The sequence below is a fragment of the Aedes aegypti genome, chromosome 3 (genome assembly GCF_002204515.2).
Source record: "Aedes aegypti strain LVP_AGWG chromosome 3, AaegL5.0 Primary Assembly, whole genome shotgun sequence".
Lineage (NCBI taxonomy): Eukaryota > Metazoa > Arthropoda > Insecta > Diptera > Culicidae > Aedes > Aedes aegypti.
Window position 1 is genome coordinate 215,833,774 of NC_035109.1, and position 13,479 is coordinate 215,847,252.

Below are 13,479 nucleotides of genomic sequence, written 5' to 3' on the forward strand. Positions count from 1 at the left end.
CCGGAGAATATGATTCTTTGCAGCAATTCATGTTGTAACATGACATTCGATTCCATTATCATCATTCGTCGCACGTTTATGACCTCCCTTCATCCTCTGTTAATGGGATGAAGAAAGCAAGCTTGATATAAGTAAACTTCTCTGCGATGCAAAGATGAGGCGATTTTTTTTTTTGTCAGTAGCGATAGGGGTAGTACTGGGACTCTTAATCTGCCCTAAGCTCCTTCCCAACATTTGCTTTTATAAGCCTCTATTACGTTCATCACACAGACGTTCCTAAGCAATGTTGCTCAAATGGTCACTGTGTACCCTAGCAGCAATCAGCCCTTACCGTAGTTTTGAAGTCTTGTAGTTCAGACTACTATCAAACTATGGTAAGGCCTGAAATGCTACTAGAGTGGTTAAAGTGAAGAACGAAATAGTTTTATTAAAAGGTCCTCATTCCCCATTTCATTTCATCACTCACTATCGTCACTTTTATTTTCGACACTATATATATCACTATCGTATATCACCGATTATCACTCATCAACTTTCCATTATATCACTTTTCATATCACACCATTTTCATATAAATTCATTGTTATTACCATTTACCATCTGTTAGCATTACTAAGTAACTAAAAGATACTCAATTTAAATGTTTCATTATTTTTGTTGCTGTAGAGTCATTACTATTCAAACTACAATTTAGCACTATCAAAAAAGTTAAAGTAAAACAAAATCACTTAGATCCATTCTTCTGCACTCGCTGTCATTATTAACACGTTTATCATGCATGTTTGAAGAACTAGGCAATAATGTTTATATTCAGAGAAATGATTGCAAAATGTATTATGGCCTTTATTAAATTAGTAGAGTTCACATCATTATACATCATCATTATTATATTTTTAACAAAACTATCAGAATCACTTCCAATTTCATTTTCAAATTTTCATCACCATAGATTTTATTATAAAATCACTATTAGCACCCTCACAATCACTAAATTTAATAACAACGAGTGTTACGCGCAGTTCCACCAAACACCCATTCTTATGTTGCATTATAACACGATTGATCACACGTTAGCTTCGAAACTTAACAACCATTACTGATTAGTACAAAGGATGCTACAGCTCGTGGTAAACGAACTGAACCATAAACAACCAGCACTGGTTTATAAGTATCTAATGAGCCCTGGCGGTCCCTCCGTTCGAAGAGGACCTGATAATATGCCGAAACATATTAACAGATCCTCCGCCTGAATGCAGCCGTTTCATGATAAATCATGAACCGTTAGAGGTGTGCCAAAGTATTGGGAAGGTGATATGTTTCACAGGCGGGTATTATTATGGTGCACCTTCTACTTTGGCACCGTCAAACCCTGTGATCGTGGCCAGGGACAAAGATGAGGCGATTTTGCCGTTTTTCTTTTGCCGATCATTTTTTGTTGCATCTCTACGTAGCATTTTTTCGCTTCCTCGAAAAGAGGCAAAGGCAGCACGCTACTCTAGAGTATGTCAACGAACTCTGATGATGTTGAGGAGCATATTGTTTTACCGTTCAGTCCGCGATCACTACACAACTGTCATGAGATGGAACGTGGGTTTGGTTGAGTTCATTTTGTTGTCAGCGCTGCGGTCTAGGCTGGGATTTAATACCTCAGTATCGATGACGATACGCTCCTTACCACGCGCCTCGGTCCACCAGCGCTCGGTATGATTTTCATGCTAGTAGAGGACTACCGATCTTATAAGCGCTTTGTCATGGTACATTTGGTAACTCCACCTCGCAGTCGGCTTCACCTACTAGAATGTACTTTGTCTTTGAGGCATTCACCACTAGTCCAACTTTTGCTGCCTCTTGTTTCCGACGAGTGCCATTTTTTTTTTCAAATAGGCCGATAGCGTCCAAGTCATCCGCAAAGCAAACAAATTGACTGGATCTGCTGAAAATTGTGTTCGGGTTGTTAGGCCCTGCTGTCATTTCCAACCCGAAAGAAAATTTCCAACCCGAAAAGATCCTCGACCGGTGGGATTCGAACCCACGACCCTCAGCTTGGTCTTGCTGAATAGCTGTGCGTTTACCGCTACGACTATCTGGGCCCCCATCCATCGTTGCTCTTATAAGTCTTGAAAGCTTTCAGGGAAAGCTATTCTCCATTATTTACCATAGTTCTACGAGTTTTGAAGAAAGTATAAAAGAAGACCGCTCTGCAATTGCTGACCAAAACTATATAAGCCTCATAACCAACCTAAACTTTCGTCTACGTCATCAGCATTTCCATGGTAAACATTTATCTGTAAAGAAGTTTTCATAAATGACCTTTGAAATAATGGTGATGAGTTCAGGTTTGTATTTAAAAAATATATTTAGAGTTTGAATCCAGAATGTATTGCGCAAACACCAAACGTGAGATCCTCATATTGGACACATTTGAAACCTGCATTTTGAATCATTCCTTTGAATTCTTCTTGCTTAGGAAATTTTCGTATACTCTCCACCAAATACTGGTATGGCTGCCATTGACTGGTAAGTATCTGACCCATCGGTGGGATGACTTGGAACGAGTACTGATCGTAAACCCTGCGGTGTAAATAGAAAATGTACGCTGAATTTTATTTTTCCTCCATGATCACTTGTCAACTTACCATCTTAAATAGTCATTGGAGACATGACTGAACTCGAGGCACATGAAGCGACCTCCTGGTTTAAGTACTCTGTAAGCCTCAGAAAGCACCTGTTGAAAGATTACTATTAGAAATGTTATTCATAAAGGCAACTGGTTCTATGTCGAGTACCTTATCAATGTGTGTTACATTGCGTATCCCGAATGCAATTGTGTATGCTGTATATGAATTATCTTCGAATGGCAATTCTTCTGCGTTTGCACAAACCCAATCAACCGTACAATTTGTGGGTTTTATGTTAAGCCTGCAGAGAAATAAAAGATTGAATATTTTATGGGATGTTGGTACTATGTTAAAGTATAGAACAGGGGTTTTAAAACATGTTTGCCTGCGAAACACTTCTTGAAATTAAATTGTTGTGCGGGGTACTTGTTCTTCGTCGCTTCTACATCTTAGGGTTCATTCAAATATTACGTAACGCAAAATTTGCCAATTTTAGACCCCCTCCCTCCCCCACGTAACAGCTTTTGTATGGAAAAATTCGAATTTTTGTATGGACCGTAACACTATGTAAGACCCCCTCCCTCCCCCTGTTGCGTTACATAATATTTGAACGATCCCTCATCGATTGATTTAGTTGAATTGATTATTGTCGCACCGCCACCAAACCGGATCGCGCCAGTGAGACTCACGACGCGCACGAACTCGCCGCATTTTGAAATCAGTTTTTTAGTGTGGCGCTGCATTCTCATGATTTTTATGACGGTTCACACACTGCTTGACTGTTTTTGTCTCTCCTCTATGATCGTTTTCGGACAGCCATTCTAAGGTGCATGATTAAAAAAAAATGTTAAATAATTCAATCGCTAATATTTCGTTTGTGTTTTCAACTAATTGAAATCTTTTAGCGCTAACAACAAGAGCATAATCACTCCGTTGTGATACATATAAATCTGAGACGAGACTCGCGAAGACGGTCTTCTTTTTCTGTGATTGCTGAGTTTTTTCTTATTCCACTTTGTGTTTATACCAATTACGCGCATGCTGTTCAAACTCTCACATGAACCTCTCAGCAAAAAAAATGATTGAGTTTGCATCACATCGAATCATAAATAGCCGTTTGAGTGAAATTTCATGCCAGCAAACGTAGCAGACATTAGAAATAATTATTCTTCTGCTTAAATTTATCAGCAACTTTGGAAAAAACTGCTCCTCCGACTGAGGTTTTTAATAACAGTTTACTTTGAACACAATACTTTTCACTTCTTCAGCCATTAAAACGGTGGGCTGCATTTGACGTTTCGTGAGAGGGGAATCTGGGCTGCATATGACGTTGATATTTTTCCTCTTCGCGAGTCTCTCTCAGATATAAACAAGTTCAATTTTATGCCGCATTTATCGAGCAAAAATGCAAAACCCCGAAAACTGGAAAAATCGTGTTACCACTGTGCTCGAGACTTTGCGCATTCGGGTTTCAATAAACGTTGGGAAGAAGAAGATTACAGTTTTGAAGAGCCGTGACATTTTTTTGTTTTGAGCTGTCATGGTTTGCTTTGGATTTTGATGGTCGTGTAGAAACATGTGAATGTAGAGGCGGTAAATGTTTGCTATAGTATATTTCCCATCCCTGGTCGTGAGTTCGATTCTCAATGAGAAGACTTGTATTTTTTTTCACAAATTTCACTTTAATTTAATTAAATCCAATAGCCTATTACCATTGGTAATTGACTATGTAGCTTGTTGTTACTGAATGAACGAATGGATTTACACGTTGTTGAAAAATGATACGATGAAGAGAAGATCCTCCTATAGCACACAGTGGTGATAGTTTGTACTTTGGTACATTCCTTTGCTTATGTTAGTAACAACGAGCTACACATTCGGTTACCAATGGCTTTTAGGGCGAAATCATAAGTTATGCTACATTTTAGCTGAATAAACTGTTATTAAGCTGAAAATGTTTCTTGGGTTGTGCCCCAAATTACGTTTTCTTAACTGGAGAAATAGTTGGCAAACGTTTCTGATCTTCTTATTTTAGGGCCTTATTTTGTAAATCGAGTCGAGCAAAATAACTCGACTGGAGTCACTGTCGACCAAAAAAATCGCTCGACACTACTCTATCACTCGAGTTTTTCGACAGTTGCCACTCTATGTGACTAGATTACTATGGCAGTCGACGGGTGACATCTGAAATATGCTTGTTTACTTTGATCGACAATGACTATAGACGAGTCACATACATCTGCTCGATTTACAAAATAGACCCCTGAAGCTTTCTGCTGGTGTACAAAACTAAAATAAAAAGTACACTGTTGTTGGAGGCTTTCTTCGCGAGATTTGTGCCATTGAAGTTTTAGTGCAATCTTAGAAATTGATTCATGTTGAGAACTGTTTCACCTTAATTGGAAGCGGACTTTGGGGCAAGTGTGCCATAGGGGCAAGTGTGCCACCCCTGCTTTTTATAAAAACTACAATATATATTTTCTTTTTGAGCTTAACAATATGTTCCCTTATAGTTCACAATACAATGATCAAAATATGATGAAAATTGCTCTATTTTTCACGTATTTACAGCGACTTGTGCTAAGACAACCAAATTTGAGTGGAATTTTATAAGATTTTGTTGTTTCTAAATAGCATGGTGAAAGGTCAATTATTAACAGATTTTTCTAACGTACTGTACATCGTGAAACTATTCAAATGTGTAAGTTATTGTGGCATTTTAATCAAAAAAGTATTTAGTTTTACCAACGAAATCCAGTTTGGTTGAAATGTATACCTATTGGGGCAAGTGTGCCACCTATTTGGTAAACAAAAATTGTTGGAGTGAAATTTATAAAAATGTAAACATCTTCAACAGAATCATAATAATAAACCAAAATGAGGCACCAGTAGTAATTTCTGAAGTATAGTAGGGGAATAACTGACATGTTTGCCCCCTAAAGTGATTTTTTCTCAGAATATTCAATATTCAATACGTTTTTCGGCTTATTAAGTACAGTTTTACATATCTACATCAATACTTTACCGTTATTTAGTGCTGATCTAGACTAATATTATACATATTCGCCGTAATATAAGGGTAATACATATATTGTATGGAATGGAGACAAAAATAACCATTTTAGTTATTCGGATTGAGTAATAGGGAGTTACGCATGTTTTGAATCCTGTTATAAAGCATCCCCTTATCACGGTAAACTTAATTCTTGTTTTAATTATCGATTAGCGTCTGCTTTGTAAGTATTATTAATAGGAAATAAAGAAAATTTCATTACAAGTGGAATTATATACGATTTTCATATGGTGGCCGTCTTGCCCCATATGGGTGGCACACTTGCCCCATAGTGTCGAAAAATAGGTTATTTTGGATGATATTTGAGAAGCTCCAAAACTAATACTTTTTGAAATTATTTTCTTTTTAAATGGCACAGTGGTTACGAAAAGATGTAAAACTAACATCATGAGGATAAATTGGTGGATTCTATGAGCTTTAGACAAAGTTAGAGAACAATTTGCTTAAGGTGGCACACTTGCCCCAAATTCCGCAACATGATATCTCAATTTTTCGATGATGTCCGATTTTTGGTGCTGTTTGGTACTGAGGGATATCGCCCTACTGTTTTTTATGACTAGTGACTTAATTCATATTTTTCTGAAAATAGTGACTACAGTGACTTTTTAGTTTCAAATGGCGATTAGTGACCACGTCGAAAATAGCGACCACGTCACTAAAAATAACTCGCTATATCTTCAGCACTGGATCTGAAGACAACGAAATCGAATTTAGTAAATAAAGTTGAGGTCGAAATACGCGTATCTGTCGAAGGATACAAATGCTAGTGGAATTAAATGGTATAGTACTAAATTGGGTTATTCATTTATATATAGATATTCCACTAAACAGCTCGAAGATTTATTATCGAATTAAGTAGTTTAGTAGGCTAATACTCATTACCGTAAAACGGGGTAACTTTGATAGTGCGATTGAACGAAATAACAAAGTTTCTATTAATCAGTTAAGAAAAACGAATGCAAAAGTAAAGAGTCAGGCATTGCAGAATTCGCTCTCATTTGAGTATGAAGCACGATCAAAGCAAGCAAAGAAAAACATCCCATCTGTTGCGGTCCACGATCGTCATTGTATCGCAAGGTGTAACAAGTCTGATAAATGGAAGCAGCGAGCGGGAGCCCCGCAGAGAGAGTGATGATAAAATCCATTTTTCTCGCTTGTTTACCGTTGTGGATAGGTGTTTTTCTTTACTGGCACGATAAACAATCCACGAACTTCCAATGGCAATAGTGTCTCCCAGGCTTGGAGCATGTTTAGAGGGGTTTTATCATGCACTACTATCCCCCCAATCTGATCAAAGTTGTAGCAGTATACGATAAACAGTCTCTCATATTGTGCAGCATGTTACGATAGTTACAGAGAGTGATACGTGAGAGATTCTCTCAATTTTCTCAGGATTCAATCTCTGTAAAGAGTATTAGTATGACACTTCATGTCAGAGCTATTTTCGTAGGAATCAAGTGCATTTGAGGATTTATTTGCAAATATTAAGAATTTACACGATTTTAGCATTTTTGCAACGCATACAAACAATTTGTTCTACGAACACTATTTGATGAAGTCATAATGAGTTAGTCACTTATCCATGACAGCCTAGTTATAGTAGAACATGAATTCAGTCTCAAATCTCTTAGCGAAAACCATTTTTACAAACAGGGACCATTTTTGTAATCGAAGTAATAAATTTCCATATAGCGTTAAACGCCTAGAGGTATGCAACGCCCTATAAATGTTCCGGAATTGATTCAATTTTGTTCGATTTATACTCAATTATCAAAGTTACCCCAAAACAGAAAACCGACTTTCGATTATTTGAAAAATTATATATCCATTCAGAATAAATCTTTTGGCAATCTTTCAACTGCAATCGATAGTTAGGATACCAGTACTTGTTTTAAAAATATAAATTATAATTCTTTGAAACAGCATGCAGAAATATTCAAGGTTTCTTCGAAAAAACTATCAGTTACCCCGTTTTACGGTACTTACAATGTTTGAATTTTAAAAAATTAAGAACTAAATAACTAACTAAAAATAACTGATCACTGGTTTAACTGACCATGATAAGTTTGTTTTATAGTTAGTGCAGTGGCGCAACCAAACTCCCCTCCCGGTTTTGGGGTAAACCCCCCCCCAGAGCACGAAAAAAATACAAGAAATATCAAATTTTTTTTTTTTTTTTTGAATACCAACTAGGGCTAAAAATCTCCTTAATAAAGCTATAATAATAGGGGTATTCACTAAAAGTCGCGTAAAGTTTTATTCTGCGTAACGTTTGCAATGAAATATTTCATATGAAATATTCAACTTCAGATTCTTCAAATGTCAAATGAGATATGTGTAATCTAGTAGACTGCTGCAAACGTCATTCATTTATTTCAAAATAACTCATTTTTTACTTATTTTAGGTTGCCATCTCAATGAAGAACTCGTCGAACCTGTTCTACATTACCGAGGGAGATACATAATTTTAGGCAAATGGTTGGTACACCAGAGCCGTATCGTACCGTTCAACAACATGGTTTGTTTGAAGGCAGTTTGATACATATTAGTTTCCGTCGGGGCGTCTGCTGCAAGTTCTAAACCATCGGCATCATTCATGTAATATCTAATCAACAAAGATAGCCCATTACTGGGCCAATACGCTTTGTATTGTATGAAAATGTTATTTTGCGGATTGCATGATAAGATTGTGATCCTAGGCCACTACGGTCAGTGAACTATTTGTCGTCGTTTGTCTGTTGGGTTTCATCCAATTTGAAATTAAACCACTGATTCCGTCCATAACACTCAAAAGCCTACAAATCATTATCATCAACTCCTACATATGCGGATGATTATACCTAAAAAAATCAAATTTGCTTATTATTAAAAATGGAGATCAACGAATATTCTCGCTTTTACACCAATTACCTCAAATTGCTGCTTCGATACCAGATTTGTTTGTTGATTGTCATTTGTCTAATACAGGGTGGGTGTACGGCTGTCAACTACAAACAAAGCTCGCCTAACAATCATCTCTCGGGCGGGCCGTCCCAAACAGCATCATCTCTCACACGGGGCGACCCAAACAGCACAGGTCGAACGCGGGCCATGCCAGACAGCAAATGCTGATGCATTTCAACACTCACACAGCGGGATGCCTAGCAGCGTTGTTCTCCAAACGAATACACCCACAAAACATGTACGGTAGGCGAACCTCGTTGCGTATACTCCCCCCTGGTCTAATACACATAGCATTCTTAGGGTCTGTCCCATTTGGGCTATTAAAATTAGTCCGAACTTAAATTTGATAGTTTGGAAATTATCCCTCCTCTGATTTCGATCTGTCAAAAATAAGTCTGCTTCCGAGGAGACTTATTTTTGACAGATTGCGAATTATTCGCTCGTTCGTGTTTGTTGTCTACTTTTTTTGCTCGCGCTTCGGTGTTTACGGTGTTTACGATATAATCATCGGTCTGACCTTCCAGCTGGCTTCAGGATGTGATCGGAACTAAAACCACGACAAGTAAGTAAAGTACGGAAAAAGATTCTGGTCATAATATGACTGTTTATAGCAGCGATGCTTCCTCTTACAGAACGGCACAGCAAGTGGGGCAATAGATTGCTGCTCGGTCGAAACGGAAGCGGTGACGAAACGGAAGCGGTGACGAAACGGTAGGTACCAGATAGTTTTTCCTGCAAAGTGTGCTCACCTCCTCCCATGAACTCCGCTCTCAGAAATAATTTAATTCCAATTTTTTCAATTACAGCATGACGGCAAGGCGACCAGTATGCTCTAAAATCAAGTTTGCCTTGGACGCAAGTCAGGACAGAATACCAGAGGTCCTAATGAAACCGAGTACGACACTACACTATGACTCTTGGAGAATACGTCGTTATTAATCCCTGAAGCATGAGATGCATAGTAAAATCCATTCTGACTGAAATTACCGACTATGGAAGAAATATGTAGTTAACAAATAACGTCCTTTCAGGATGCAGACAACCCGTGTTGTTAATTAGTGTACATTTGCTAGGATGGAAGGAACATACCAATTAAGTATTAACATCGTACTATGCTCACAGGGCTGATAGCGAGTCACTTATTAGTGACTTAGTAAATTTTCGGACCTGGCCACTAAAAAGTCACTAGTAACTTTTTTCATTAAAAAAATGGTAACTAAAGTCACAATTTTCGTGGTCTGATAATGAATAAACGATAATCTGGATCAGCTTCTTAAGCTTTTTGTTATTCTAATGCAAACATTCTTTGCTAACTATCTGCTAGATTCAGGTGAATGTTGCGCAGACATTTTTGACAGAATATCTGGAATTTATTTGTTGGGTTTTGTAAATAAGTTCTAGGTATTTTTTGAAAGTTAAGTGTCATCATAATTTCTGACCACCATAATGAGCTTATTTAGTGGTAATATCTGATGAAATCATTAGAGAATAGCCCGAAGGGATTTTGACCTACTTTTTGAAGGAAACTCAACAGAAAGTAATTCATGAAAGAAGCCTTACACTTCACTGAAATTGAAACCAAAAAATATTGATCAAATTTGTCGTTCAGGAATTATGTCTATTATACCCAGACAACCAGAAATCGCATGAAAGTTCATGTTACAACTCGTTTATTCATACTAATTACATTAAACTCGCAAAACATTGTTGATAAACTCGTCAGATTGATGAGCTTCCTCGCATAAAACTCTTCTTTTCTGAGTTCATTTGTACATTTTGTTTCGTCCCGTACAATCGTGCAAAGTAAGTCGAATCAATTCGTAGCAGCTGTAAAATCGACATTTGTTATCATAAGTTAAGTCGCATAAGATCGCAGGTTAGTTCGGTGGAATATTTATACACTCGCATTGTATGTTATTATTCATCACATAATATATGCACGCATATCGCCTCCACTTTTGTACGTATTAGGCCATTTCGCGACATCTTATAAGTGAAATGTTGCACATACAAAGCCTCCAGGTGATTTCGTTATACGTACATTTTGGTTGTCTGGGTAATAGTAGTTCACCGGGAAGTTAGTTCAGATATTTATTAAGAATTGGATTCAAGAATTTTACTAGAAAATTTAGCAAATGTGTCAGACATTAATTTGCACAAGAAATCCGGCATCCACAAATTACGTAACGCTCTAGGGGGAGGATAAAATAGCTTACTAGAATCATTGATGTGTTGGAAAAAAACAAATCTTTGCCATCCTAAGAATTGTACGACCACGCAGTAATGCAGTATAAAACGTGGAGAAATAGAGATACACAAATTTTAACTCTATTCGTGGATAGCTCCACTTCGCGGTCTCTTTTTTAGTTACATGGCATTCCAGGAACCTTTCTTAGCCGTGTAGTTAAAGCCCGCGGCTACAAAGCTAAGCCTGAAGGTGCCTGGGTTCGATTCCCGGTCGGTCCAGGATCATTTCGTAATGGAAATTTTCTTGGCTTCCCTGGGCAAAAAGTATCATCGTATCCGCCACACGATATACGATTGCGAAAATGGCAAATTTGACAAAGAAAGCTCTCAGTTAATAACTGTGGAAGTGCTCATTGAACACTAAGCGAAGGAGCAGGCCCTTTCCCAGTTGAGCATTGTGGAAAATCTGTATGGATACGTGCAGGTTTTCTTGAATGCTGGATAGATATTCCTGTTTGCACAATACGCGTCCAGGATATCAGTCATAATCATTATCCAACAGTGGAGCAACTCACAAGAGAAAAAAATAAAGAATGAGAAACTCATATTCGAATAACTTTTTGTGTTAACTCGCACTTAATGGGTTGATTTTTTTGAATAGGCAACGTTTGCGAATTGGACCAGACAAAAATTAAATTTGATAGTTCATTAATTAATTGGAAGGGGACTAATTTCCGAACTGTCAAATTTAAGTGCGAATTGATTTTAATAACCCAATTGAGACAGACCCTTATTAGATTAACAAAGCGCCGAATGACATCATTCTGAAATGTTTCATTGGTAATTTACGCAATGTCATGAAACATTTAGGATAATCAGTTTAGCATGATTTACGCAACACTTTACGCTGTTAAGTGAATCCCCCTAATAATAATTTTGAATACCAACACTAAAATCCACAAACACTGCAGCATTGACAATCATGTTGTTCTATGTTGTTGCTTTTCAATTTGAGGACCATTGAGGAGTTTGAAAAACGTGGTTTTCTCTCTTTTTATCTATTAGAGAAACTTGTCAAACGTTAACAAAACTGATTGATCAAAATTCAAAGTTTTGAAAAATATTGTATTTGGATTAACATTTAGCCGAATTTAAAGACCTCCAGAATGCACGTGAATTTCCGGAAAAGCAATTCTTTAGTTTTTAATGACTACAAATACAAATCCTAGAAACTTTACTGTGACTTGCGTTGAATGATCTTTCTGTTCGTTGAAAAACTTGAAAACGTATGTATAAAGAACAGGAACATACGAAGAGTGGTTAAACGCTATTACGCTAATGTATGTATGTGCGTGAATCCAAATGTTGCTTGGATAACCTGTCGAACAAACTACGAAATGATTAACTGTAGATTTAAATGATATCAGAATATTGTAATCCCATTTAACAATTCATATACAAAACGTAAATTCTACTGCAATGTTTGTAAAGAACGATTTTTTTTTTGAGCCCGAAGGTTTTTTCATACTCATTGAACGTATTTCGGGAAACTTTTGGAAAAATCTACCCGGTACAAAAGATTTCTTTTGAGTAACGTTGTAAATTTATAAACAAAATTGTATGCCCAGGATAAGCTTAAGTTTGCATATGGTGTTACGTTTTTCTTTACGGTGAAGATGAATCGAAGCCAAACTTCAAATTTCCAATAGCACAAATCTGGAGAACCGTACATCCGTTTGAGCTGAAAACTTAATCGAATGGTCACCACTAGCTGGTGACCAATCGATTAAGTTTTAAGCTCAAATGGATGTTCGGTTCTCCAGATTTGTGCTCTTGAAAATTTGAAGTTTGGCTTCGATTCATCTTCACCTTATTGATAATCTAGCAATATTTTAAATATTTTCTGTTATTTTTTTTTACCGTTTTACTTTTCTAACAACCATTATCAACAAGTTCACAAACCCCCCCCCCCCCCCTAGAGCCAAATATTGGTTGGGCTACTGAGTTAGTGCGATGTTGAAATAAAGAAATCAAAGAAATACTTCACTGCGTTTTGAACTAGGTATCAATTTAGGTCATGTGAAATATATAAATATGAAATAAACCTTACCTTTTGTATCGCTCTTGGCCAACATTCAGCATATTTTGATTTATATCCGACACTGTGACGTGATTAGTAGCTTGATTGTCTTCCGGTGGTTGATTGTTCAGGTATTTCAAGTATCGAAAAGCAATATCACCGGTTCCACCGGCCATATCCAGCAATCGATTGCCACCGCCAATCGGTGCCAGGCGTTCCATAAAGATGTCTTTCCACACCCGATGTATCCCGAAGGACATTGCATCATTCATCAGATCATAAGAGGATGCCACTTGCTCGAACACTTTATGCACCTTTTTCCATTTCTCACTTTCCTTTACGGTTTCATATCCAAAATGTGTAGTTTCAGATTCATCACGTCGATCACTTTGCTGGTGCTGTTCCGAGTAACAGGCTTTAGTCAATCGGACCGGTATAAACCGGGGGATTGTTGTGCGGATATGCCGGGTCAGCATGGTTACACAATGAAGAACAATCACTAGCCTATCACTTGCGCGGTTGCGGACTAGAATGGTGGACTAGTGAAGCTGTGAAGACACGAGAACGATGATAAACAA

General features: G+C 37.4%; 1 protein-coding gene and 2 long non-coding RNA genes across 3 annotated transcripts; 1 reads left to right on the forward strand and 2 right to left on the reverse strand.

Moving 5' to 3' along the window:
• Positions 1-2,318: 2,318 nt before the first annotated feature.
• On the reverse strand, positions 2,319-13,479 carry LOC5570045 (2-methoxy-6-polyprenyl-1,4-benzoquinol methylase, mitochondrial). Its single transcript, XM_001658885.2, has 4 exons — positions 12,932-13,479; positions 2,787-2,919; positions 2,637-2,725; positions 2,319-2,571 (listed from the first exon to the last, which is right to left on the reverse strand). The coding sequence occupies exons 1-4, from the start codon at positions 13,375-13,377 to the stop codon at positions 2,358-2,360; spliced, it is 882 nt and encodes a 293-aa protein (XP_001658935.1). The 5' UTR covers positions 13,378-13,479; the 3' UTR covers positions 2,319-2,357.
• LOC110678036 lies at positions 8,043-8,730 on the reverse strand. The gene is made up of 2 exons (XR_002501413.1): positions 8,602-8,730; positions 8,043-8,531 (listed from the first exon to the last, which is right to left on the reverse strand). It is a non-coding gene; the product is annotated as an uncharacterized LOC110678036 (long non-coding RNA).
• Positions 9,061-10,165, forward strand: LOC110678035. Its single transcript, XR_002501412.1, has 3 exons — positions 9,061-9,196; positions 9,267-9,345; positions 9,441-10,165. It is a non-coding gene; the product is annotated as an uncharacterized LOC110678035 (long non-coding RNA).

What these genes read in the sequence shown, in the direction of transcription:
- LOC5570045 (XM_001658885.2), bottom strand. Translation starts at nt 13,377, where the DNA reads ATGCTGACCCGGCATATCCGCACAACAATCCCCCGGTTTATACCGGTC. An exon ending in GGCCAAGAGCGATACAAAAG is followed by an intron (nt 2,920 to 12,931) that starts GTAAGGTTTATT and finishes ATTTCTCTGCAG; the next exon opens with GCTTAACATAAAACCCACAA. An exon ending in ATGTAACACACATTGATAAG is followed by an intron (nt 2,726 to 2,786) that starts GTACTCGACATA and finishes ATCTTTCAACAG; the next exon opens with GTGCTTTCTGAGGCTTACAG.